Raw genomic sequence first — 26,213 nt, 5'->3', positions numbered from 1 at the left:
CAGCTCAGCCCATTAGTCACCACCACTGCGTATCTATGGAAACAACTAGAAGATAGTCCTCAGACTAGACAGCCAGGGAACATACTGGTTTCTCCAAGAAGCTCATATGGGCCCATTCCCCTCCCTCCTCTTCTCCCCACAGAGGATCAGATTGGCACACACACACACACACACACACACACACACACACACACAAAGTTCTAAGACACTCATGGACTTGGAAGCACCAGCCTAGTCCTAGATTCAGTGTCCTGCTGTGAGTCTTGCCCAGCTGGAGACCCAGCTCTCCCCGAGTCCTATCTTGGGAACACTGAGGTCCAGGATTCATACACACCAGGATGTGGTCAAATGGCCAGTGGCATCTGGATTCTGTTTCATTTTTCTCTACAGGCAAGATAGGAATGGTCAGTCAGTGGCCCGTCCATCCAGTTGTTCCCAGGCAGCTTTTCCTCTGAGATGATAGCACTCCTCCCACATGGAGGACTGGATGCCTTTTACATTAGAAAAGAGAAACTGAGGCACAGAGAACCTGACCATTAGCCCAAACCATCTATGGCTCCCCAGTGGGAGTTAGTTGGGTCAGGCCGAAAACCCATGTCTGTTAGCTCTGTGACAAGGCAGCACCTGAGTCTGCCTACCACTGTTGTCACTGATGCAGGCAAAGGCTGATGGCTTGGTTTTGCTCTCTGACAAGACCCTTTGAGGTACCAGCAACGTCTGAGAATCCACATTGACCTATAGCCACCAAATACGGAAAAGGCTCTAGGTACAAAGTGGGGCATCTGACTTCTATAATAGTAAACACTTCGAGAGATCTCAGTGTTCAACAACAGAACAAGTATTAAATTATCTTCTCCAGTTGATGAATAGCTCGGCCTTTAACAATATGTGTGAAGCTTGTTTATAATGTGGGGTCTGTTTATGTTTTTGTCAGACATGAAAAAGGACACTGGAGCACAGCAAAGGCACAGTCATTTATATAAACAAAATTAAAACCGGAGAATCTCAAAATGACTTGGAAATGCACAAAACTGAGACAGAGGTTGTTTGGGGATAGGGAAGGGCCTGTGTTTTGTGCCTGACTTGCCTGACTTTCTCTTATTTTCTTCCATGAGAAGAGATAATTTGCATGAAGCAATCCTGTGGAAGAGTCAGGGTTCTTCTGGGGTGAAGGGCTGTGTGAATCTGAACCCACTCCCTCTCAGCTGCACTGGACCAGGTGAGACCTACTGCTGAGACCCAGCCAAGCCCTATGCAGTTCCTCCCTATGAAGGGAGTACAGGTGGTATGTGAGGTCACTGGGGCTCATGACCAACAACAGGAAGACCTCACTCCTTATCCAGCAGTTAGGATACACACTTAAGAACTGTCACTTTAAAATAACAGGCTGTTGGGGCTGGAGAGAGGGCTCAGTGGTTAAAAGCACTAACTGCTCTTGCTGAGGACTTGGGTTTGGTTCCCAGCACCCACATGGCAGCTAACAACTGTCCATAATTCTGGTTCCAGGGAATCCCATGCCCTCTTCTGACCGCCTCAGGCATTGCACGACATGGGTGCACTTACACACATGCAGGCGATACATTCATATTCATAAAATAAAAACAAAATATAAAAATAATAGACTGCTTCTTTCTAAGTCACCAGGGGAACTTGCTCTAAGTCAGAGAAGGGACCCTACTGCTCACACCAAAGCTGTGGATACTGGGAAGATGCCCTGTCAGAGGCAGAGCGCTGGAACTGAACAGCAGCCTGAGTGGTCTGACCTGACTTTGCACAGACGACATGGGCTCTTGGGGAGCTGTGGCCTTGGTATGTCCTCTAGGGGACAGCTAGGAGTCTAAGTCATGGGGATCTTGGTTAGAGGTCTAAGCTAGCTTGCTAAAGACACAGGATCCCCTGTACAAGTGACAGACACAGTGGGAAGTGAGTGGCTTTAAACTGGTACCAAGCCCTTGTACCATCACATGTCACTGGGAAACAAGCACAGGGCTTGGTGAGGGAGACAGGCAACACTGTCTTTCTCTCTTGCATCACCATGTGGCCTGGCTCACTGTGTTCTAAACCTACATGAGTTTTCCCAGATGGCAAATGCTGGTAAACTCTTATTGCTTACCCTTTGAAGACCAACTGAGCATCATGATGCCATCGACCTCACAGTGACTCCTCCAAGGCCTCTCAGTGGAGGAACGTTTGGGTCTCAGCATTACTTTTGAAATCCGTCCCATGCTTTGAGGTGTCAGTACATCTGCGTACACGTTGGTGTGCATGTAACATGTGCCCACAATAGCCAACCTAAACTTTAACTTCCAAGAAGAACAGGAGCAGCCCCAAGAGAGCCCAGAGCACATGCAGTAGAGGGACTTGGTCCCCTGCCAGGGACCTTCCCAGCTCATGACAGGCACCAGGCAGATGAAGGCTCTTTCCTGGGAAAGCACTCCCCTCTTACCTAGGAGTGTTCCTCTTGGAACCGGTCTTATTTCACTTTGACTGGCCAACTCAAGGAATCCAGCTCATAACAATATCACACCATCAAACACCCGGTTTATGAAATCTGCCATTCACCCTGCACACCTCACACAGGGACAGTGGTTACCATCCACTATTCAAGCAGTTGAGCTTCCCCACAACTCTGTGGAGCAGGGTTATGTGGTCCTATCTACTGGTGAATGGACTTTGGAGACACAGGCCCCACCCCAGCATCATGCTATGATAGTCACCTAATGAGACTCTTCTGGTCTCCAGTGGACTGTTTATAGGCCCACAGTTCTAATAAGGGCATGCTGACCTTCCTGCAGTAATGAAAAGTGACATCCCATCTGCCAGACTTCTCCCTTAGCCCTGTAGAGGGCCCAACACCTCCCCTCTCAACCTTTCTAGGGATGAATGATGAAAGATGGCAGTTCTTGGGCCAACTCTGAATTAGGGGTTGTGTGGCAGCACGGTCCTCTTATCAATGGCATGTGGCTCCTCTTAGTAGGCCCTCACCTTCTGATCCCTGCTAAGGACAATGAGTGCCTGGAGGGTCCCCCTATGGCATCCCTGAGACATGGCTGGTCTTATGTGGATGCCAGAGGGGCCACTTGGCAGTCAGGCCCTGGGTGTGTGCTGGGTGAGCCACACACATCAGTGGAGAAGCCTCGCATGCTGGTCACACTGAGGCTTGGCTATGTGACTTAGAGCTAAGCTATCTTCCAAAAATACTGGAAATCTCTGTACAGAAGTCTCCCACTTCTGGGAGTGGGAGCAGCTCCAATGACTGCTTAGTGGCCAGAAGGGGTTTATGCTATCCCAGACACACTGGCAAGTGTCTGTGCTTTGTCTCTAGTCCACTGTAAGACAGCTGTGGGCAAGTCCATGCCATCTCAAAGCTCAGTGTCATGTTCTGTCCAGGTAAAAAGACCCAGCGTGTGGGACTTCCCACCTCCACCTCCCGCCTCTGAATCACCGAGTTCAGAAGTAATCACACAACTACACAAGAGACCCCATTCTCAAAGGCAGGAAGGATTAGGCCAAGGGCTACAGTGAGCTGTCATTTCACCACATGCTGAGTTGAGCATCCAGGCCCGCCACAAACTATGTTTCCTACAGGGAACAGAAGCAGTGCAGAGGAGAGAACTTGGGGAGGAAACAGCAGAGCTTAATGAGGGCAGCGCCTGTCCAGACAGCATCTTGTGGTCTCCATGGCAAATGGTGACCACAGGCATTCTGACCTCTACTCCATCGCTAATGAAACACAGGTTCAGAATAGTTAAGTTACTCTCTCCAAACGTCATACCTGGCACATGACAGAGTTTTGAACCCCTGGCCTCCTTATCTGGAAATGCCATGGATAGGACTCTGAACTCCTCCATGAAAACCAGGAAGGAAATTCAGGGAGAAATGGGAATAGTGGCACAACATGGTACCGCCTGCTCTGATGTGGCCTCCAGCCATGTTGGAGGCCCTCTGGCCCGTGTGGCTGCCCAGCTTCCCTCCCTAGGCCTGATTCTGATTCACACCAGCTCTCCCCATTCTCCAGGCTGCACACTGGAAGAATGCACACCCAAGGGAGGGGCGAGGCAAGCAGGGAGAGGCTGTTATCAGTGTTAATTGCTAAGCCTTGACCTGGCCTGAAATCCCACCAGCTCAGCTGGTGTTCAGGTGCTGGAGCCTTGGCTTTTGCACGGGGTTGGTGACAGCAGGTGGCTTCCCACTTGGCTTCCTGCTAAGAAGTGGTAGTGATAAGCTTTTCTAGCTACAGAAAGGGGCAAATGGGGCCTCTCCTGCAAAGGACAGGAGCAGCTGGGCCACCCAAGCTCCCTCCCTCTTCATGGGCCTGTTCTGCCTGGCCAGAGTCCTCTGACTGCTCAGTGCCCCCCTCATACCATGTAGAGCAGAGCTCTGCATGCTTTCGGGGGTCTATACCATGTAGTGTCTCACAAGGCTCCCTGGTCTCTGCTCCAGGTGCTTCTATCACTGTGCTGTTGACTGGCCATCCATTCACCTACCCCAGGAACACAGCACCTCTCTGCCCTGCAGAATCTCCTCTGGCTAGAGACCATATTGGCCTAGTTCTCTGGAGCCACCCCCACCCGACAGGAGGGCCCAGATGTGGGAGAGAAGTAGCTATTCCCAGGCATATTTTACCCTGGACAAGTGCCTGGGTGACTGGGTGCCTGCAAAGGGCAGCCCTTGAGCTGCTGGGTAAGGATTAAACCGACTTTGCATTTCGGTGGGGTAAGGGGAAAGAAGTCCAGGGAAGAAGCCCCATGTGAAACACATACCCAGGTTCAAACCCTGCATGGCCCAAGGATTTAGAGGGATGGGACATAAGGTGAAAGGCCACACAGGTGATGCCCACATGCCTGGCATATAGATGGCTAGAACTCATCATCCAGCACGTACTGGTGGACAGAAGAGAACACTGGGCAGTCTCTTGGGTGTAGACAAGGAAAAGGAAGATGGCAAGTGATTATTTACAGCTGATCCCAACATAGACAATCTGATGAAATAACTTCCAGACAGCAGGAAAGTCCCTCACAACAATAAAAACACACACGAGTATCTGTTGCAAACTACCCTTGAGTGCTACTTAGGAAGGCATGGGCTTGGGTCAGAGCCCAGAGCTGCGCAAGCACACGCAGCCAGATTGATGCGGCTCTGCTGAGTGACAGTGACCCCTGTGGGCTGCACCCAGCTGAGGTTAGGAGTTCACCAAACACACTGTCCACACACAGTGTGGGAAGCTGTGAAGCCCAGTCCAGGCACATGGCATCGGAACAGGGAGGAAGACACACCCTCCTTCCCTCCCGCCACCCCATGTAGCTAAACGCTACAAGCATTTTGAGACTCAATTGCCATTCTAGAGGAGGGCCGACTACAAATGAGGAGTCAAGACAAATTCTGTGTGCTGCAATTGTGTTATGATGGCACCAAACCCAGTCAAGCGTAGCAGAGCCTGCCCGAGTGCTCAGCTGCCCACTCACAGAGGCACATCAGAATGAGATGAAGTCCTTTCCCCGTGGTTTTCAGAGGCACTCCTTAGGGTACCCTCCTGCCACTCCCACCCAGACACTGCAGATACCCCCCCATCCAGACACCGCAGGTGGCCATGGTACTCACCCCACTGCAGAGGAGCCAGCTGCAAGTGTTCCAGGACCAGCTGGTTCAGGAGCCCCTCCACGCTCGCCTCGCCGCTGCGCTTCAGAGAGGGGTAAGCCTTAGTCAAGGAAAAGTTGGCTCCCACTGAGCCCCAGGACTAGCAGAGCTCTAGAAAATTCTAGACCCCAGATGAGAAGACTCTTAAGTCGATAGGTCTGCCCTCTGCTCGAGTGCTGGTCAATCCAGCTACAAAGGCATCACCCAGAGACCGTGAAAACCAGAGCACAGAACCATAACACATGCCTCTTCCCTCAGCCTTTACTGCATCCAGCTAGGGGACGGTGCCACAAGGGAGAGCTGCTGGGGTAATCATATCCTACCAGTGGTTCTTGGGGGCGGGGCGGAGGGGGGTAAAGCAGTGTGAGGTGGACCATGGCTGACTGTTCAGGACAGTGTATACTGCAGTCGTGCTGGTCTCTTGTCTTTTTACACAGCTCGATGTGATAACACGCATCATGGTGAGCAGGGACCCTCAAACGAGCTCAGAATTGAGGAAGTTGTAAAGTCTCTCAGCAAGTATCAGTGGATGAAGAAATCTAGGCCTGGAAGTGCAGATTACAGGCAGATCCTGGGAGCTGCAGAGAGGCCCCAGCGCAGGTCTCAGTCAGTCTGCACAGGCCTCTCTTCCCAAGAAATTAAAGCCACCAGATGCAAGTCTAAATCAAACAGGAAAACTCAGTGTGGAAGATTCTCTAGCGATTGGAAATGGGAGAAAAGCCACTTCCTTCTTCCTCTGACAAGTACATTTCATGCAACGAACACATCCCGTGTGTCCACCTGAGGCAGGCCACAGTGGCAGACAGGCTGGAGACAGAGGTGCCTAAAAACAGCCTGGGATCAAGCCCATCCGGTGACGATAGAAACTGATAAACTGACCCTCACAGGTACCGAGCCTGGGGACAGTGGCGTGGGAACACCTTGTAGGCAGATGATCAAAGGAGCAGAGGCCAGCAGGGGATGCAGGCTCATGCATCTCTGTGGCCAGCAGCCCCACTGGGCATCCATGGAAAGCTGCACAGACTAGGGCTGCCTAGAGAACTCGGCTGGACCACAGCAAGACTTTGCTCAGTAACGGCTGAGGCAGGCTACCCAGGCCCCCACAATGCCTTGCATGAGCTACCACATGCTCGGACTCCGCACACTGCACTTCCTGCCTTCCCCGCTTTCCTCTCCTCACTTGGTTCATTTTTGTCTCCTCTTTGACCTCACTTCCTCTAGGAAGCGTTTCCAAGGCATTCTCCTTGTCCCCTTGAAGCACGCTACACCTAGTGACTTCACCACCAGCCTAAGAATCCACAGGAGACCCAGAACATGGCCAGCTCCAGCAGCTGCGGCACCAACGCTGTCTGACAAAGAAGACAGATCAGTGAGGAAACGTCCCAGGAAAGCAGCACAGGGCCAACCCTTCATGGGGGGGGGGGCTACGGCCCTTTCATTGCAGCCTAGAGGCCCCGAGGCTCAGCAAACTTGGCTGATGCCTTCTGCAGATTTGCAAGACTCTTTTGCGTAAGTTCCACTCTGCCCCAAACTCCACTCCACCTCACATCAACCTGAATATTCAACTTACCTTCCTCCCTCCCTAACCCCATGTGAGAATTTGAGAGCTTGGGAGTTGTTCTTGAAATGCTGGGATCACCCGGGGGACATCATGGCTCAGAGAAACAGCACCCTCACTTGGTGGGCTCTGCTCTCCACGCTCTGGGTGAGGCTCACAGCTAAGATCAGCACAGCTTTGAACCTTAGAATTCTGCCACCACCTCACCTGGGCTTTGGATAACCAACTTGATACCCTGGGTCAGCTTCGTTATCTAAAGCTTGGGGACAAGAGCCCTGCAACCAAACAGGGTCCTGAGGAGCATGTGGACACATCAGTAAATGATCCTGTTGTCAGCAGGATCCTGCTTTCCTCTCCGTCTTGAGAACTTCCTGGCCTTCCTGTTTTGATGTCTCAGCCTCTGAGAGATCTCCCTCTTCCAGGGCCACCTACCAAAGATTTCGTGTATGTAGGTCTCTCCCAAGAGGAACCCTTCACATGCCCCCTCCCCATCTCATCACCACCCAGGGCAGGTCTGTCTGCTGAACTGTTGTTGTCGTTGGCATGTTCTCTGCAATACACTGTTAGTCCTCTTTCTTGCTTGGTCTTGCTTGGTGACAATCCCAGGAGTGAGGATTCATCTGTTAGTTCCACAAGGAGGGATACAGTGGCTTTTAGGGAGACTGAACCAAGACTACAACCTAATCCTGGGGAGGTCACTGGCACAAGAGAGATGGTTTTGCAATTTGAAAACACTGACCTCCAGCAACCCCAGCACTGGTGACATGTTATGAGAGTCAAAGTAGGAAGGCGGGAAAGATGTCCACCATGTTCTCAGTGGGGCTGCTTACAGCCAGAAGGTGGAATGGCCCGTGTCCACTCTCAGATGACTGAATAAACATCGCAGTCCATCCACACAACTCAGTATCACCCAGCCTTCAAGGAAGGCAAGCCTGATACATTGTGTGTGGTCCTTGAACACAGTTGAGGACAAGGGTGCTAGTCACAAACACACACACAAGGACTCCACTCAGACAGGGAACCTAGGGGAGGTCGCATCCACAGGCGGAAGCAGCATGCTGGCCGAGGGGGTGGGACTAGGGGCTGTGAGGTGGGGTTCTGGGTCTAGTTTCAGTTTGCAAAGGTGACACGCTCTGAAGATGCATGATGAGGCTGCACTACTGAGCCACACACTTCAGCACGGTTAAAACGGTCAATTGAAGATAGAGAACAACGTGCTGACAGAAGGAAGGAACTGGGCAATTAGGAAAAGGAGCTAGGGAAGATGAGGGGCCAGAGCCAGGTACAGAGACTGGAACTGGCCCAGCAGAAAGGACATCAGAGCCAAGGCTCTGGAAGGAACTGGAAGGAGCTGGGGGATGGAGGGAGCACGAGCAGGAGCCCGAGGTGCAGCAGGAGAGGGTACGTCCCAGGAGAGTGGAAACCGAGGCTCCCCTTCAAGGGGTCAGGGACCATGCGGGAGCTGTGCTGCTGGCCACGTGGTTCCAAGCACTGTGCACAAAACTCAGTGGCCCTGAGGGGCATGGTCTTTCCTGGGAGACGTCCACTGCTACGTCACTTTCCCAAGCAACCTTCACCCACCATCTTGGTTGAGGGAGCCATGTGTACAGCCTCCACCAGCCACCATGTACAGGAACTCCAGGTCATACAATGTGCCACAGTGAATGGGTCATCATCGTGACTGCCCACACTCTGCAGCCATTGTGTGACAGAGACTTTCTTGTGAAAAAGATACCAAATATCACCTTCAAATCGGGCATGGTGGTACACCAATCTGCAATCTCAGCACCTACCCGGCTGAGGCAGGAGGATCATGAATTCTTCCAGACCTGCCTGGGCTACATAGTAAGACCTGTCCCAAAAAGCCAAAGCCAAACAACCAACGAACCAAGCAACCAACTAACCAAAAAACCCAACCAAACAAACCAAGCAAAGAACCACCCGCTTTCCTAAATCCTTGTCAGCAGACAGGAAGTGGCAGTGTACTCACAGGACTGTTGAAAAGGGTACAGTCACAGTTTTTGGTTTGGACCTACAGCTAGTGTCTTGTGACTCCCACAGAGCTTATTCTCTAAGTGGGGATCAATTCCTAGGGAAGGAAACAGACTCGAAGTCATGCACTGGGGCCCCTCGGTGAGGACAGATGGGGAAGTGCATTGAGGTGAGGGCTTTCCTGAAAAAGCAAGACACAAACCAGCATAGGCAATTCTATAAAGAACATTAGGACAGAAAACAAGACTGGGCTGTACTTATCAGTTCAGAAAGCAACTCTGATGTTTACACAGTGACAGGTTAAAGAGCCCCCTGTGTGGGAGGAAGGTGAGGAACAAGGTTGATGGATAAACCCTTAGAAAGCCCAATCAGTGCCCAGCATTAAGAACGAAAACTAGAGCCTGAGGGCCCTGGTGTGTGCACCTGACTCAGCTCCCTGGCTGCCCCATTCCAATCTGAAAGGAGGGGACCTGAGGGTACAAACCTCCCACATATTTGGGTTCAAAGTGCTCACTTTTGTGTTCTTGCTGTCCGTCATGATTCTCCCCAAGGCTTATTTGTACTAGTAGAAGATTAAGACTTCAGAAGGAAGCAATGGTAATCTCTTATTAAGAACTCATGCCAGGCTCTCGAGGTGATTGGCTGTCCACAGCACAGAGCAGAGCCTATACCACAGACAAGCAGAATGAGGAGCTTGGAGGGAACAGACGAGGAATGAGGGAGTCCATGGGGACCTGCAAAGTGGCCTTTGGGAGCCACCCCAGCTGCCCACTTATTCATTTGTGGTGAGCCACAAAGGGGTACGGCTGCACACACGGCCTCTCCCTTGTAGTCCTAGAGGCCACCCAAGCAGTCTGGTGCCTAAGCCTGTGCCCAAAAGTGGCCATGCTGGTCAGCCACAGTTCTCACTGTGATACAAGGTTGCCATGGCAATGGGGAAGCTGCTAATATTTAAATTTTTTTATTTATTTTTATTTTATGTGTATGCGTGTATTGCCTGCATGTAGGTAAGTGCACCTGTGTTGTGCAATGCCCGCAGAGGTCAGAAGAGGCCGTTGGATCCCCTGGGACTGGAGCTACGGATAGTTGTTAGCTGCCATGTAGGTGCTGGGATTCAAACCCAGATCTTCTGCAAGAACAACCAGTGTTCTTAACTGCTGAGCCATCTCTCCAGCCCCAAGCTACTAATTCTTAATAGGCACACGCTGGCATTTGGGGCAAGAGAGGAGATATAATGACAGAAATCACTATTGCTCCTGCAGAGAACATTCCCCAGGTGTCCCTGTGGGAAGCTCTGTGGTGAGCATCTACCATGTACCTTCTCAGTTGGATATTATTTTCAAATTCAAACTCTAGAATATGCTGACTGTGAGATAGGCAGTTATCTCCACTCTAACTCCCTCAAACATGTAGACAGTATACATAGATCACTTCACTATAACGTCTTCATACATGTAGACAATATGCATAGATCACTTCACTATAACGTCTTCATACATGTAGACAGTATACATAGATCACTTCACTATAACGTCTTCATACATGTAGACAGTATACATAGATCACTTCACTATGACGTCTTCATACATATGGACAGTATACATGGATCACTTCACTATAACGTCTTCATACATGTAGACAGTATACATAGATCACTTCACTATAACATCTTCATACATGTAGACAGTACACATAGATCACTTCACTATGACGTCTTCATACATGCAGACAGTATGCATAGATCACTTCACTATGACGTCATCATACATGTAGACAGTATGCATAGATCACTTCACTATGACATCTTCATACATGCAGACAGTATGAGATCATCATATTCACGTCTCTGGTCTTTTTTGTTTTATTTTGGGTTTTCTGTTGCATGGTCTTTCTCTTCAGTCTAGTCTCATCTGTGGCCCAGGCTGGTCTTAATCCATAGATCACTTCCCTATGACGTCTTCATACATGTAGACAGTATACATAGATCACTTCACTATAACGTCTTCATACATGCAGACAGTACACATAGATCACTTCACTATAACATCTTCATACATGTAGACAGTATGCATAGATCACTTCACTATGACATCTTCATACATGCAGACAGACACAGATCATCATATTCACGTCTCTGGTCTTTTTTGTTTTATTTTGGGTTTTCTGTTGCATGGTCTTTCTCTTCAGTCTAGTCTCATCTGTGGCCCAGGCTGGTCTTAATCTCATGGCAATCCTGCTTCAGGCTTCCAAGTAATCAGATTAAAGGTATGAGTTACCATGCTTCCCCATCTCACAGATTAATAACAACAACAAAACTCCAAAGCCTTAGGGTCAGTGAAGGGAACAGGAGAGCTGTGATGCTGGGAAGTGAGTGGTCCAGGCTTGAACCCAGTCAAGGTAGACCCTGCAGCCCTTGCTCTGAGCACCATTTCACATACTCCTAGATATATCATGTGAGCTCCTCACTTCCTGAAGCCAGGAATCAAGGTACTGCTGGACAGCAAGGACCCTTCTGCCTAGGGCTGGGTCACACCAGGGGATGCGCCTGCATACAGCAGCTTCTCCTCTACCCTTCCAGCCTAGAGGAAAGCCCAGTGGGGAGCTCTCCGTGGTTCTGAAGCACGCACCCTGCAATGTCTCAGGCAATCTCCATGCTCCCGGAGACTTCATTCTCTTCTCCACACAGTGTGGGGCGCAGAGTGGAGCCACTGCTGTGCTTTTCCATGCAACCTTCCAGATCAGGAGTGAGTCTCATGATGTAGGTGACCTACAATTCATCGCCAGCAACACACCACCATTAGGATAGTACCTTTCCCAGGCCTCCTTGGAAACTGGGACAGGGCACTAATCAGTCAGAGCAGTCTACTTACAAGACTCATCACATGCTCTACTTCTCAGAATCCCCCCATGTCGACCCATCCCTATTGGGACAAACAGCCCAACGCCCTGTCAGTACAACATACAAGTTCCTCATGGCTTGCTTGTCCCTTTTCCTGCCCAGTGCTCACATCCCACCCCCTTGTACGTATGTGTACACTCGGGGAGCTTTGCTTTCCTGTCTGCTTGGAGCACTCTTCCACGTCACCTTCACGGTGAGCACCCACCCATCTCCTACTGCCGTAGGCTCTGGGACAACTTCTTGGCTCCACTCCAGAAGCTAACACTTCCTTCTGTGGCTACCCCCACGTGATTATCCCCACCTTGCACAACACAGCATCCATCTTGTACCTGCCACACTGTGTTGGGTTTGAGCCTGTGTCCACTCACCTATGAGCTGATTCACACCTGTGTTTACTGCTACCAGACACCTGTGCTGGGGATGAAAAGAACAAGAGGATCCATCCACTTTTAAGGAGCCCGGTCTCTTGCACAGGGACTGTATTCTCATTACCATTAGTCACTGATCATTATTTATTATTGAATTAGCTGGTCAATGTTCATATGGGATTCTGCCCTCCTTTCTCCTTCCCTCCTACCCTCCTTTGTCTGCCTTGCCTGGTCTTGTTTGGCCTTGCGCTCTTTGAAGCAGGGTCTTACTGTGGACCCAGGTTTGCTTTGAACCTGAGGTGTTCCTCCCAAGTGCATTACCATGACTAGTTCAAAGCCTCTTCTTATTAACAACATTTTCAGACATACCATCTCAATTAGAGGAGCCATCAATGTCCATTGATGTTCACTTTCAAATCTTTGAGAAATACAGACAGTTGCAGAAAGAATGTAGAGGTAGAAGACCACCTTTCCTCTGCCACTGTCTACCCGTGTCAGTGCTGGACGCTGCAGGACTGTACCACAGGTATTTAGTGCCACTGAACAGCTCTGTAGATCTGTCTAGATTTATGTGACTGATGTTTACTATGGCCTTGTTTGATAGTCACTCAGTCTCCTATGCCCTTGGGGAACATGAAGCCCAGTGAGGATTTCTGAGGTTGTCTTCTCAACCTGTAGTGGGGAAGTTTGCTAGTTTCACTTTCCCAGGGGGGGAAAATGAGTGGCATGCTTGGAACACCTGGGTATTGTGCAGGGTCTGCCAAGCAGAAAGTCAGAAATCCATCACAAGAAGCTGATGCAGCGCTTTACAAACTGGCTTCGAGAGGAGGGAGGAGTGGGTGCTGCCCATCACTGACTTCTCCAAACACCACCACCAGGAAGATGGGCTGGGTGTCGTGTGCCAGCTCTGGGGTGAAGGATTACATGTAGAAGGGTGCAGCCCCGCCCTACTAGAGCTCAGGGAAATTAGCAAATTGTCATAAATAGAATTACACTGATGGGAAGGTGGCTATGCATGCTCAGCAATTCTCTTCCCCCGACTTGGTTTTCTAGTTGGCATCACCAGCCTTCAGACAGCTGGTGCCACTTTTCCTCCTCTCAGTAAGTGCCCTGCCATCTCCACAGAGCTCTCATGCCAGAGGCCCAAACAAACAGAAGCTGCCTGCAGTGGGTGTGCTGTCCAAGAAGAGGTCTGTACTGTTTCGCTGCAGCAAGACCTGCTTGGTTAGGAATGTTCTAGAACCCTTTGAAGAAAAGAAGGTAAAATGGTGGGAGGGGAGGCAGGTGCCCACCAGGACCAGTCCAAGGAATTCAGCCATCTCTACGTGTTTCCTCTAAGCATAGTGGGGCAGATACAGCAGGGGCTGGGGGCCTGGGCACAACCCCTAGACAGAGCTGAATGCACAGCAGAGAGCAGCATGGGTTCCATCTGGTCCTCGACTCACTGGGTGACCTGGAGTGAGTGAAATAACCTCACGGGCCTCCGTTTTCTTAGCGGTCCATGGGAGAAAAACATCAGAAAGCTATTGCAAAAATTGAGCGATCTATCCCTTTGAGGGCTTTGGGCTAGGATCGAGTGTAGTATTTGTTCTTACTAGTTTAATATCAGACGTGTCCTCTATCTGGGGACAATATAGTAAATGGATTTTGGAACGAGGAAATAGAATAGGAGCTTATACAGTTCACTCTGAGCACTGACCTGATGTTGCAGCACCTCCAACAATGGTAACCCTTTGGGGGACCTAAAACATGAAGCAGTCTATGAAAATGGATCAGGTCCGTATCTGGCATCTAGTGAGTGCTCTTTGGGTGGTAACTTATGCTGTATAATTTTATGGCTTTCTTAGAAAAGATATGCATTCTCACAATAACAGACATACCAGGAGAACACAGGCTGTGTGGATGCCAATGCATACCCAGTCACACAAACACAATACATGTCAATTCATGTATACACACGCACACAAAGAAACCTGCCATGCTGTGCATGAAATGCCCTTTTATACACTCTTAGCCAAACCTGAAATCTGTGCTCTCCATGTGTTGACCCTGATTCCTTTCCAAGTAATTCTAAGGTATGCACAGACATCATATTGGGATTGGTGGGGGTGAACAGCAGTCAGATCTGGGCCCATGTCACTTTGATCCGATGCCCATCAAAGGTCAAACAGCTGGGGTGATTTGACAACATCCCTGGCCAGGCACAGTGCTTCTCCCTGGCCGCAAAAACTCTGTGCTGTGCAGTGCAAGATAAAAGGGCTCTGAACCGAGTTATTACAAACAGCTCTAAGAGCCGAATTCCCCAAAGGCAGGCACCAAGTGCAACCCAGTGTTTCACTTAAGATGATCAAGGAATCGGCTGCACTGATGACAGAAGCTGTTTGTACTATTAGATAAGACTATTTTCCAAACACGACTATTAGGAAAATGTAGTGGACCAGGTCTTAAGAGTCTTGTTTAAAGAGATTTGATGCTGTTGTTGTTTTCAGCAGATGAGAAGACAGAGCGCCATTAAGAAGCATCCTTGAGGAGATTCAAGAAGACAATTAGAAAGGGGAGCAGCTTCACCCCTGCCTCCTCATCAGGAAAAGCGGCAGAGCCAGGCACCTCTCCCCACAGGAAGCAGCAGTTCTAGAAAGTGAGATAAAGCCCAGCACAGTCATGTCTAGGTGGGTTGTGCTGGCTGTGATCAATCAATCCCAGGGCATCCTGTCTAAAATCTTTTCGGGGCCATGACACCCCAAGTAAACACTGCTGGCAAGTCTCAGTCTGCCAGCTGGCATGGGGTAGCTGGTGTCTGACAGAACAGCAAAGGCACCCTCAGCAACGCTCAGCTGAGTGCCAGATACCCTCTGTTCATCCTGCACAGAAGCAACTCGCTGGCATGGGGTAGCTGGTGTCTGACAGAACAGCAAAGGCACCCTCAGCAGCGCTCAGCTGAGTGCCAGATACCCTCTGTTCATCCTGCACAGAAGCAACTCCTCTAGGATATGAGACCCCATGCTAGAGAAAGGTTCTTTGATGGGAGATTTGCAGAAAACACGAAGAGAAGATGAGGGGTGGCTGTAACTGTGCTCCAGGCCGCCCCTCACTGGTTTCAGCCACTGACAGTCTGTGTGGACTGGCTCTGAAGAAGGCACCCATTTCAACCTTGCTGTTGAGATTCCACGATTCATTCTGCCATGATGGCACTAGGTATGGGGCGACTAAGCTGCAGCCCTTCTCCTGGGATGACTAAGCTGCAGCACTTGTGCTGGAAGTACAACTTCCACTCCATACAGATGCACAGCTTCAATTCCTGTGCGCTATATATCGCAATCGGTACTGAGGACACTGTCAGGGCAGGGTCTCCACCTGCAGTGCCCCTCACCCTGTCCTGAGTGCTTAGCACAATCTCTCATACATATGAAGTAGAATAGCCATCTTCATTGTCCGGTTGACCGCTTTTCGAATCATGTAGGAGACACACCCGGGAGTGTCCATGAGGACATTTCCTGTAGCTGAGGAGGGAAGGCTCGTCCTGAATGTGGACAGCACCACCACGGACCAGAGTCCCAGACAGAATAAAAGGAACAAAGGAGAGAGCCAGCCGAGCCCCAGCACCCATCTCTCTGCTTCCGGACTGCAGATGCAGGGTGACGGCCTCACGTGCCCGCTCCCCGATGTCCCTGCCTCGGTGGATTATACCGTCAAAACACTGAGCCAGAATAAACCTCCCTTTCTTAAGTTGCTTGTGCCAGGAATTCTGTCACAGTATTGAGAAAAGTAAGTAAAGCACCAGGTTCTCCATAGGGAACTTGGGTCGATGAGATTCCACTGACCTCAAGGCAACACACAATCTGACGAGGAGACTCCGGAGAAAAATGTAATAATTTCTGCACTTCTTAAAGACTCTGATGAATGAAAAGGAAGTGCCAGGAGCTGCAAGAATGGGTGAGGCAAGACGTCAGGGAGACCAGGACCTGAACAGCTCCCGGGAAGGGGAGTGAGCTCCACCCTGCAGGAGCTCAGCTAAATCCTGGGGGCAGATCAGCATGAGTGCTTCAAATCTCAAATCTCACTCAAATCTGCTGACACCTTCTGGGCTCAGAAGCTACATCTGCACCTCATGGTGTGACCTCACAGAAGCATTCACAAGAGATGCATAGGAGTCACCCACGTTTGGTGTCCTGGTGATCCCGCTGGGTACACTACTTCCAAAGTTCCAAAATTTCCAAAATCCCCTTCTTAAAGGAGTGGAGACAACTTATTGTACAGGTTAGCAGTAAGGAGAGCACTAGCATCCTGCCTGGCATCTGGCAGGTGATCAAAAGGGTAAAACGGCAGTGGAACCCAGAACTAGTCCCAACAGCAATCCACTCAGCACCACCTGGCTGAGCACGTGCTGACATGGGTGCTTCAGGTCACATGGCTACCGGACCAGCCCTCCAACCAGAGTTCCCCTCAACATAGCAGCATCTGTAATCCCCTCTAAAAACCAGATGTAGATGAGGTTTGGACCATGTACCACAGGCTATTCTCTACCATTAACAGCACTCAGAAGTTACCTGGATCACGGTTTTCAGGGTCAGTAAAAGCTCTGCAATACAGACAGAAAAGGGCAAGGATAGGGGAAAGTGCTATGGGGCTGAGAGGAAGACTAGATGGGGGTCACGCGAGCCCAGCTCCCTGGGACCACTTACTGCCTTGCTAGGTAGAGAACCCTGTCAACCAAGGGAAGATGTGAGGACATTAGAGACAGGCCAGTTCTTACAGAGAAAGAGAGAACTGGATAAAAAGATCGGCAGGCCAGGTGCTGGCCTGTTGAACAGGAAGTACACAAGCAGGAACTTAATAGGTTTGAGTCCTTTGTGGGAACTCCGGCCATAGGAGAATAAACAAACACAGAAAAGCAGTACAGCACCTCCTACGATGTGGCACGGCCATAGGGGATGGGTGTGAGGAGGAGGATGGCCAGCAGCAGCCCAAATGCACTCCGCCTCTGCAGTTCACGTGCCTGACACTGTTGGATGCTGTAGGCCCTGTTACCACACCCACTTCAGGATGAGGACTTAGAAGCAAAGCGAAGAGAACTGTGGCCACAGGGGCACAAGAAGGGGGCAGACAGGCCGGGCTGGCCACTGGGTAGGGCACCTGTGTGCTGGGCTCCTCACTAGTCTCTCCTGTGACACAGGGCCACACACTGTGCGGTGCAGTGAGGACACCAGTCTCGTAGGTATACACAGGAGGTGTCTAAAAAGCAACTCTTCCCAGTCACATGGCAGTAAAAGCAATAAATAAGGTTTAAGAGAAGCTCCCTAAAAGAAGACAAGTGCCAGCTAACTCATCAGCTCTCTAGTTAGGCCCAGGGTCAAATCGTGTCAGCCCTTCCCCAGAATGAGTGCATTCCAGGGATGAAAATCCATCTAGGCTTTGCTGGTCATTGCCCACTGGGAGCTGTCTGTCCTGGGCCATCTTCGCGATGGAAGTCACCCTGTCCCTGCAGGAATAGGGGTGATCCTTGTGACCTCCCTAGGCAGCTTGAGGAATGCAGTTCTAAGGATACCAGGAACTAAACACCTGGCCAACTCCCATGACTTGATCCCAGTGCTTCTGCCGCCAGGCCTCTGTCCCAGGTTCCTGTTGCAAAGCCCACTGCCCTTTTCCACAAAGTAGGTGAGATGAGGGAGGAGACATGGTTCAGAGCTGGTCAGCACTGGCTGGGGAACCCTCAGGGACACCTTAGACTAAGCAGAAAGGCCTTCAGGTAGGTGCTGTGCAGAGGCGTTCACACATCTAGTACAAAATCTCCAATTTCCTTTACAAGATGCTGGCCCAGCCTTCTGTGCTACACAGGGTATTTCAGTAACTATGGATGGATTTCAAACTAGGCTCGATTTTTTAATAGAGCTCCAATATTTAGCAAATATTATTAAAATGCATAATTAAAGTATCAGTCAACTCACTCTTTGGTCTTTCCATCTGCTCACGCTCAGGTTTTCAATTGCAAAGTCTGCCACTCATTCCACAGCAGATGCCAGTAACAGACAAGAGGCAGAGACAGGGCGAGGGTGGCCTGATGCTGTTCCCTTTAACCAAACCCACCTACAGGGACAATCCAATTGCTCATGTGTTTCCAACCAGTGGATCGGCAGCTTCATGTGTAGTACACGGCGGAGATTCAACAAATATTTGTTGTGTGAATTATTAAGAACATAAAAGAACCAGGAAAGCCAACTTCCTAAAGAGAAATGCAACATTTCCTGTGCTCTCTGATACTCATTTTCACAGCACGCCAGAATCCTGCTGGCCGACACGATCCCTAGGGGGTCAATATCCCTGTAGAAGGATCCCACAGGACAGCCCACAGTGTTTAAGTGCCAGGTCCCCCACATCCATGAACTTGAGTCGGTCTCAGCTTGTCAACGCAAAACAGGATGGTTAGCCCAACCTGAAAGCTGGGCTGGGGAGATACAGGGGACGCGGATGCACATAGCACCCAGGAAGTGGTCACCACGGCATGAACTGTGTGTGCAGCCAAGGAAGGAAAGGGCTATTTCTGAGGAGTACATAGGTGTGGCACCTGCTTTCATCTGATCCCACAGTGAACAAGGAACTTGTGAGAATGAATCGCTAATCTTCTACAGAGCCCCTTCTCCACAGGGTACTATCACGCTGAGGCATACATCCAGGCCTGCCTTGCCCCGCCTAAGGCTCTCACGTGAGGCTAAATCACTGAGACCAGAGAGGGTGCTTCTGCGCCATACTGCAGAAATGGCACCTCCAGCTTCATTCTCAAGTCACTCCTCAGCTCCGGCATCACAGCAACATTTCACAAGGCTCAAGTCCTGAATTGGTTCTCCAGTAGACAACACGTGACATCTCTCCCAGGAGAGCTGGGCTCCAGGATACATCTTTGCTGGCAAACCCTCCTGGGCCACCCCTAGTTGAACCATGACCCTGGAGGAGAGTCGGCTCATCTCCTGAGGATGTGGTGGTCAGAGTATGCAGAAGAACACAGAGCACAGCAGGCCTAGCACACGGTGAACATGACATTGCATTGCTACCTCTCTGGCCACCCTGTTCCTTCATTCCCGCCATCCCCAACTTCTACTTCTCTGCCAAATATGAACCTCTGCAACTCTACAAGGCTGCTTTGTTTACTCTACGAGTTTCCACATTCTCTACTAGACTCTGCTCCATAGAACCTTCTAGCAATATGCAAGGTGCTTATATTGTCCAAAACTCTCTGTGTTGCTCATTCACCAAGTCAGGTTCACTTCAGCTTAAACAAAGGAATATGCCTCAGATCCCAGAGCCCGAGCCACTTGTAAGTGGAGGATGCTTCCAGAACCCAGGGAGGCCCTCTGGAATGTTCTAGTCCCAATGACACAGTCTGGCCATACCCATAACCACAGAGCCCACACATGAAGGTGGTATAGGTAGATACATTAGAGGTGCCGCTTCCTGGGGTACACGGACAGGGCCATTCTCTCGCAGCTCTTCAGTGCATTTCCCACCCTTTGGAAGTAAAAAGAATAATAAATAATAAACTTCTGTCTACTACTGACAGTCCACTCAGTGTCGCACATCTGACCCATTGAGTGGGTGCTCTGCAGAAACTGCTAAGCAAACTAACAAGCAAGTGTGCCCAGGTCCTTCTGACCATCCACTCATTCAGCTGAACCTTAACCACAAACCAGGCAGGGGTCAGAGTCCAGGGGTGAGCTCTGAAACTTTATAAAACTTTCCTCTTTCCCAGCACAGTCCACAGAAAAGTCTCTCAGTCCTTCTATAGAGAGTCTTCACGCCTCACTAAACTGTACAATCCAATTTTGATTCCCACACAACCGCATCCACATCTCCCACTGTCAGTCGGAGGACTGCTCAAGCCTAGCATTGATAGGTGGCCATTAGGACCTGTCATTGGCATGAATACCAACCCTCACAAGAAATATGGGATCCAAAGTCAGGAACACCACTGATCCCAAGAAGGCCTTTCCCCACTTAGAATCAATACCTCATTAAGTGGGGCTCCTGAAGTGTGACGAGGCTGAGAGAACACCAGCCCTCTGGACTGTGTCCGGCCATGGCATTTTGGAGCTGTCTGTGGTTGCAACTCAGTACTAAGGCCCTCTCGGCTCCCTGTAGGTAGTAAGAAGCCCTGGGTGGGATAGGGGTATGCCCTGGACCCAGGGAGAAGACACTGAGAAGGATATGATTCTCCAGCGAATGTCCAGTTTGCTGCTGATCTCCAGGCCACACGCCTCCTGCCTCTCCTCTTCCAGCTGCTTGGGACTTGCAAACTGGCCCTTCTCTCCAGGGGGTTCTGGGACACTCTCAAAGTCGAACTTGTCCACTTGAATAGCCAATCTGAGAGAATAAGGAGAATATCAGAGAACAGACCAGCAGGGCAATTTCTTCTGCAAGCCGTTGGGGGCTCAGCACCCACGGGCGTGAAGCGATCTAGTGAATCGTTATCGTTAGCAATTCCTGACAGATTCATTCCTGGAAAATGAAATAACAGACTCCCAAGGTAGCCGTGATGGCAGAGCTGGTTCAACATACACTTCAAAAAGAGCCAGTCACAGATTTGGGCCTCTGAGAAGACCTGTGTCTCCTAGATGAGGATTTCCATTCTGTAATAGGGTGTGGGGGATAGGACACCACGTGCTGCTCGACCGTGCTCTGGGTCAGGACTTAAATTCCTTCTTGGATGGCCACGGACACACTTACCTTGACTGCACTTTGGGGACCTTTCCCTGTATGCCAAGCTCCGCCTGCCATCATCCCATGGTGCATGTCCTCTTGCAGACAAATGGGCTTACCAGGCTCCCCTCACCACAGCCGCCATAGCCCCTATCTCCCCACTGTAGCCTCTGGCCACAGAGCTCGGGGGCCCTCCCTTGAGCTCTCTGATCAAACCCACCTCTCCTCTAACACAGCCCTCTCACCGTTTGCTGGGCCCTTTGCCTATCAAACCATTCCTAGAATACAGGCAACTCTCTCTGCCTTAGTTTTTATCCCTAGAATGTTCTAAGCCATGGTATGGCTGGGCCCTTTCCATCTCCGAGGCTGGAGCTTGGAGGTGCCTTCCTAGCTCATCCCAGTCACTGCAGTGTCCCCTCAGGCCCCTAGCTGTACTCGCTCCTGATGCCTTCCATTTATTTCTGGCAGGGCATTTATCATGAACTTAAAGATTTATCTCTGGGTTAGTTCTTTCTCAGTTCTACTGGAGTTTAGCTCCCTGGGGGCAGAGATGCACTTGGTATTGCCGACCAGGTTCCCTGGGCATAGAATAGTGTCCAGGACATGCAGTGACTCTGCAAATAATCAGCTGGATGATGATGATGGAGGAAACTGAATACATTCCCCACATCACAATCAGTGCATCTCTTCCTGCTTATGTCCACACTCTGGCTGCTGCTCTGACCTGCAGCCTGTCCTCACCATGGAGCAGGGGTTGGCTAGCTGATGTTGGAAACCTCATCTCTTGGCATAGTCAGGCACTCAGTCAAGGTATGTCACGTGGATGGAAGAAGGGGGACAGAAAGGAAGTTGGTTTCCATCCATGAGGAATCCTAAACTCTGGCTCCAACCCAAGCATGACTTGAAGTGAGTTGGCTGATGGGTAAAAGTGAGTGTCTATGTTATTGCTAGACCGTGTGTGGACGGATTCCTCAGCAAAACCATGAGAATCTTTGTGGCTGTCCAGGATCATGCACAAAGATGTGGTATCAAGGGCCATGCTGGCTCTAGAAAGGGCCACTGCAGTCGCAAAGCTCACAGCATTTGCCCCAGAGCTTGATGGGGAAGACTGGTCAGAGGCACCACTGGGTAGGCAGAGCGTGAGGCAGCAAGAGAGCGTCTTAAAGTGTAACGTTCTCCTTTATTTCCCATTTATATAAGTAGGCAGTTTATAAGAGAGAGAGAAAACAGAAGAAAGCACAAACAAGAAAGATATTCAGAATATAACACCCTAATGTTAAAGTTTTAATTCCATCATCTCTTCCTAAGGTATTTGTGTTTTAATGTGACTGAAATCATTCTACATGTCTCTAAAGCCAGAAGGACCAGCAGAATCTTAGTGAGAACGGCAACTACCATGATTTGAATCCTGTCACTTTTGAGGGAGGCAGAGATCCCTGCTGACAGCAGGCATTTGGGGGAACATACATGAAAAGCTGGCCACAAAAGGAGAGCCACTGGGCAGTGTGGGCGCTAGGTGCTGAGAGAAGGCAAACATGAGCGTAAATGAAGAGGAGGACAGGGAGCCATCTCCTATAACTACCTTCCATAAGGGAAGGAGTTGATGTGCAAAGGGCAGCACCTTGTTCATCCTCACGGGCCCTGAGCAGTGGTGGGGCAGAGGAGGGAGCTCGGCTCAGGACCAACTTGAGCTGGTGTGATGGTTTGAATGAGAATATCCCCCACAGGCTCCAAGTATTTGAACAGTTTGTCCCCAGTGGTGGCGCTGTTTTGGGAGGTCTTTGAAGGTGTGGACATGCTGGAGGAAGCACGTGACTAGCGGCGGCCTTAGAGAGTTCTTAAGCCTTGCCAGATCTCTAGTCGCTCTCTGCTTCCTGTGCCTGCTGGAAGATGTGAGAGCTTAGCTTCCACTCCTCCTCCAGTCGCCTCTCCCGGCATGCCTCCCCACCATGATGGACTCTTGTCCCTTTGGAACCATAAGCTCAAATAAACTCTTCCTTCTATAATTTGCCTTGGTCAGTGTTTCTATCACAGCAACAGAAAAGTGACTAACACATCTGGGTTCTTAGTTCAGCCTCAACTTGTACGTGACCTTGAGTAGGCCCTTCATGCCCCTGAGGCTGTCTCGGAGATGTGGCCGTGATATCTGCCAACAGAAAGACGGCTAGAACCTTGTTTAGGGCAGCACCAGGAGCGAGCCAGTGGCTTGATGCTGAGTCACCAGACCAGCCAACTGGATGAAGGTCTGGCTACTGTCTCAGGGACTGAGCAACAAATCTCTGATCCCTTATTCCAACCACACCTCTTACCAGATGCCACTCGGAGCCAATGCAGGCATCTACCTGCTGTCTTCTGCTGGTGAAACGTGCACATGCCCCTCCTCATGTACATGTGGGAGCTTTCATCAGAGAGGCCAGTACGTATCAGAGGTGCTTACATACCCCCTTCTCCTCACCACAAAGTGTTCCAGACAGTAATTCCAAAACACAGCGGTGCCTTTCTGGAACATCACAACCAAGCACGGATCTCATGCATGTCTGAACTCGTGAGTGAGCCTGCACTTGACCCATGGCAAGTGGCCTATTTTGACCATAGGTTTTGTAGGGTGTGACCACCTTTCAGGTGGCTTTCGGGGCGGGGGGGGGTTGTGCTGGGCCTTTGTCCAGTTAGAACCCTTCCTAACAGTTCTCTGCTTTCTGTGGGTTCACCCTTTGTTCCTTTCTAATGAAGGGAGGCCTAATGGGGATTAGGGAGGACTACCTTCTCGGGAGCTAACCTGGGACAAGAACCTAGGCTTTGGCTCCCTATTCAGTATTGTCTCAGGAATGGGAGGACTTTTGTAAGGACACCAGCATGGAGACATCTTCCCAGGGAAGAGTCAGAAGGGACAGGAGGCTAGACCTGTCATGATCATTTGCTGACCCAGGAGTAACATCAGGGACTCAGCTGGCAACACGGTGAGGCACGGGCACACCATCAGCTTGCCTCTACCACCTGCTCTTACTTTCCTGACATGACTTCTTACTGTAAATGGGAAGAGGGCACTCACATGCACAAATGCACTTGGCACTTGAAGATGCTCCCTACCAGGTGATGGAAGGGGCTAGACTTGAATCCCAGATGGAAGAGATAGACCAGGACTACACATGTTCCCTAACACAGGGCTTCTGTGGCTCTTAAGATGACAGATCAAATTTAAGCCCCTGCAGGAGGCTTGTCAGACCACTTAAGCCCTCAGGGTGTCCCCCTGGGGTAGTTCCATCTCCCTGTACTCTGAGGGCACCTCACAGAGTGGGAAAGCCAGGGGCAGGGTTTTCTTCCACTAAGCTTGGGCTTTCAAGATTCTGTGCAACTTACATACGATGGTGGATCCATGATCAGTGCCTGGAGCACAGACAGTGCTCTGCACACAGAACTGTCACACGACTGTGCTCTGTGTCACGGGGGGACAGACTAAGGTGCTAAGAAGCTAAGGAAAACCTAAGGTCAACAGAAACAGGATAATAAAACAAGGCCGTGGAACAGCTTAATTCCAGAGTCCAATTCAGTTCGGAACTGAAACCTGTTATTCCTACCACAGCCCTCCTGCTCCCTCCTGCCCCACCATGGTTCATTCAGGTTATCACTGGAGAGTCATTATGGAAGAAAATTAATGCTATCATTGAATGTCAATTTTTAGGTTTAATTTTATGGCCACGTCTGAAAATACTTGTCCAGAATTGGTGCTAGACTGTGATGCTGAACGACTCCGAAAAGAGCAGGCTGCTAGCCACATCACTGCTAGAGGCTGGTGACCTCACCAGGGAATCAATAATGACGACATTTAAACACATAGGAAAGCCAGGCTGGGAAGAGCACCCCATCACACTGAGCATGGACACGTGTTGTACTGATACAGAGCCCATGTCCAGCTGCATGGTAGAGGGCTGAGGCAGACTTGCAAGAGTAAGAAGAGACCTCCATGTTCCCAGAGTGCTGGCGAGAGAGCCAGTCACCTGGATGGTTTGACTGGGTGGCACTTAGAGAGCCAAGCTCAGGGGCCGTCCTGCATTCTCTACACAGAGCTGAAGGTCCAATCGGACATGGCCTTCCCTGCCCTCCAGCCTGCAGCTGTTCTGAACCAACCCTTCGTGGTCCATATGGTCGCTGCTCAGTGCTCGACCCATTCAGAGTATGTGCTTGTGAAAGTCACCAGCTGGGGGCCTACAATAATCCCTTAGACACAAATAATCATTTGCCTCTCCTGTATTAGAGGGAAAACAGAAGCCATGCAGCCCACAGCCAGAGCTTGGTGTTGCTCCTCCAAAGCCCCAGGGAAGTGTGAGGACCTTCCTGCGCCCCCCTCCCCCTGCCAGGACTGCTGGGGAAGTACAAGGCCCTGCCTTGAACTTCTATGGAGAGTTTATTTTAGGAGCTCTGAGTGCTTTCTTTCCTTAGCTACGTAAAATGAGATTCACCCTCAAGATTAAAAAGTGCCACTACTGGGCTGGAGAGATAGCTCAGCAGTTAAGAACACTGGCTGTTCTTGCAGAAGACCTGGGTTCGAATCCCAGCACCCACATGGCAGCTGACAACTGTCTGTAACTCCAGTTCCAGGGGATCCGACAGCCTCTTCTGACCTCCACGGCCATTGCACGACACGGGTGCACTTATCTACATGCAGGCAACACACACATACACGTTTTAAAAAAAAAAAAAGTGCCACTACTGCATTCCGATTCCCTATCAGCAACTTGGGTAACCTCTTCAGGGGATGGTGTGATAAGAATAGGAGGTAGGAATTGGCTAGGCAGTTAGGGTATAAAAGACCTCAAAGAAAAGTAACCAGTTTCTTGGCTAAAAGTCAAAATTTCCTTGGGCCTCTTAGCAACATACTCTGTTCCAAAGGCCAAAAATGTCAAATGTATTTGGGAGTTCTTATCTAATCCCTAAAAGGATTTTTAGGGTTACCTCATCAGAGGGGGAAATGTTAGAGTAGCAAAGGACCCATAAAAAATAAAAGAAGAAGAAAGAGTTCATGAAGTTATCAGGAAAAAAGTGATGGGGAGAGATAGGAGGAGTTGGAGAAGAA

At 50.2% G+C, this 26,213-nt stretch overlaps 1 protein-coding gene and 1 non-coding gene across 5 annotated transcripts in view; one reads left to right on the top strand and one right to left on the bottom strand.

The window, feature by feature from the left end:
* Trappc9 (trafficking protein particle complex 9) overlaps positions 1 to 26,213 on the bottom strand; it is a 551,206-nt gene that overhangs the window by 93,527 nt on the left and 431,466 nt on the right. For all 4 annotated transcript variants that reach the window (XM_029555013.1, XM_008851069.2, XM_008851072.2 and 1 more), the window contains 2 exons: positions 20,653 to 20,806; positions 5,602 to 5,692 (listed from right to left, as the gene is read on the bottom strand). In XM_029555013.1, coding sequence (XP_029410873.1) covers positions 5,602 to 5,692; positions 20,653 to 20,806 — 245 coding nt within the window. The remainder of the gene's footprint in view (positions 1 to 5,601; positions 5,693 to 20,652; positions 20,807 to 26,213) is intronic.
* LOC115067367 lies at positions 14,001 to 14,189 on the top strand. Its single transcript, XR_003846786.1, has one exon. It is a non-coding gene; the product is annotated as a U2 spliceosomal RNA (small nuclear RNA).

Source organism: Nannospalax galili, unplaced genomic scaffold (genome assembly GCF_000622305.1).
Source record: "Nannospalax galili isolate Female #2095 unplaced genomic scaffold, S.galili_v1.0 scaffold525, whole genome shotgun sequence".
Lineage (NCBI taxonomy): Eukaryota > Metazoa > Chordata > Mammalia > Rodentia > Spalacidae > Nannospalax > Nannospalax galili.
Note: the sequence above shows the minus strand (reverse complement) of the source record. Positions and strands in the feature narration are given on the sequence as shown.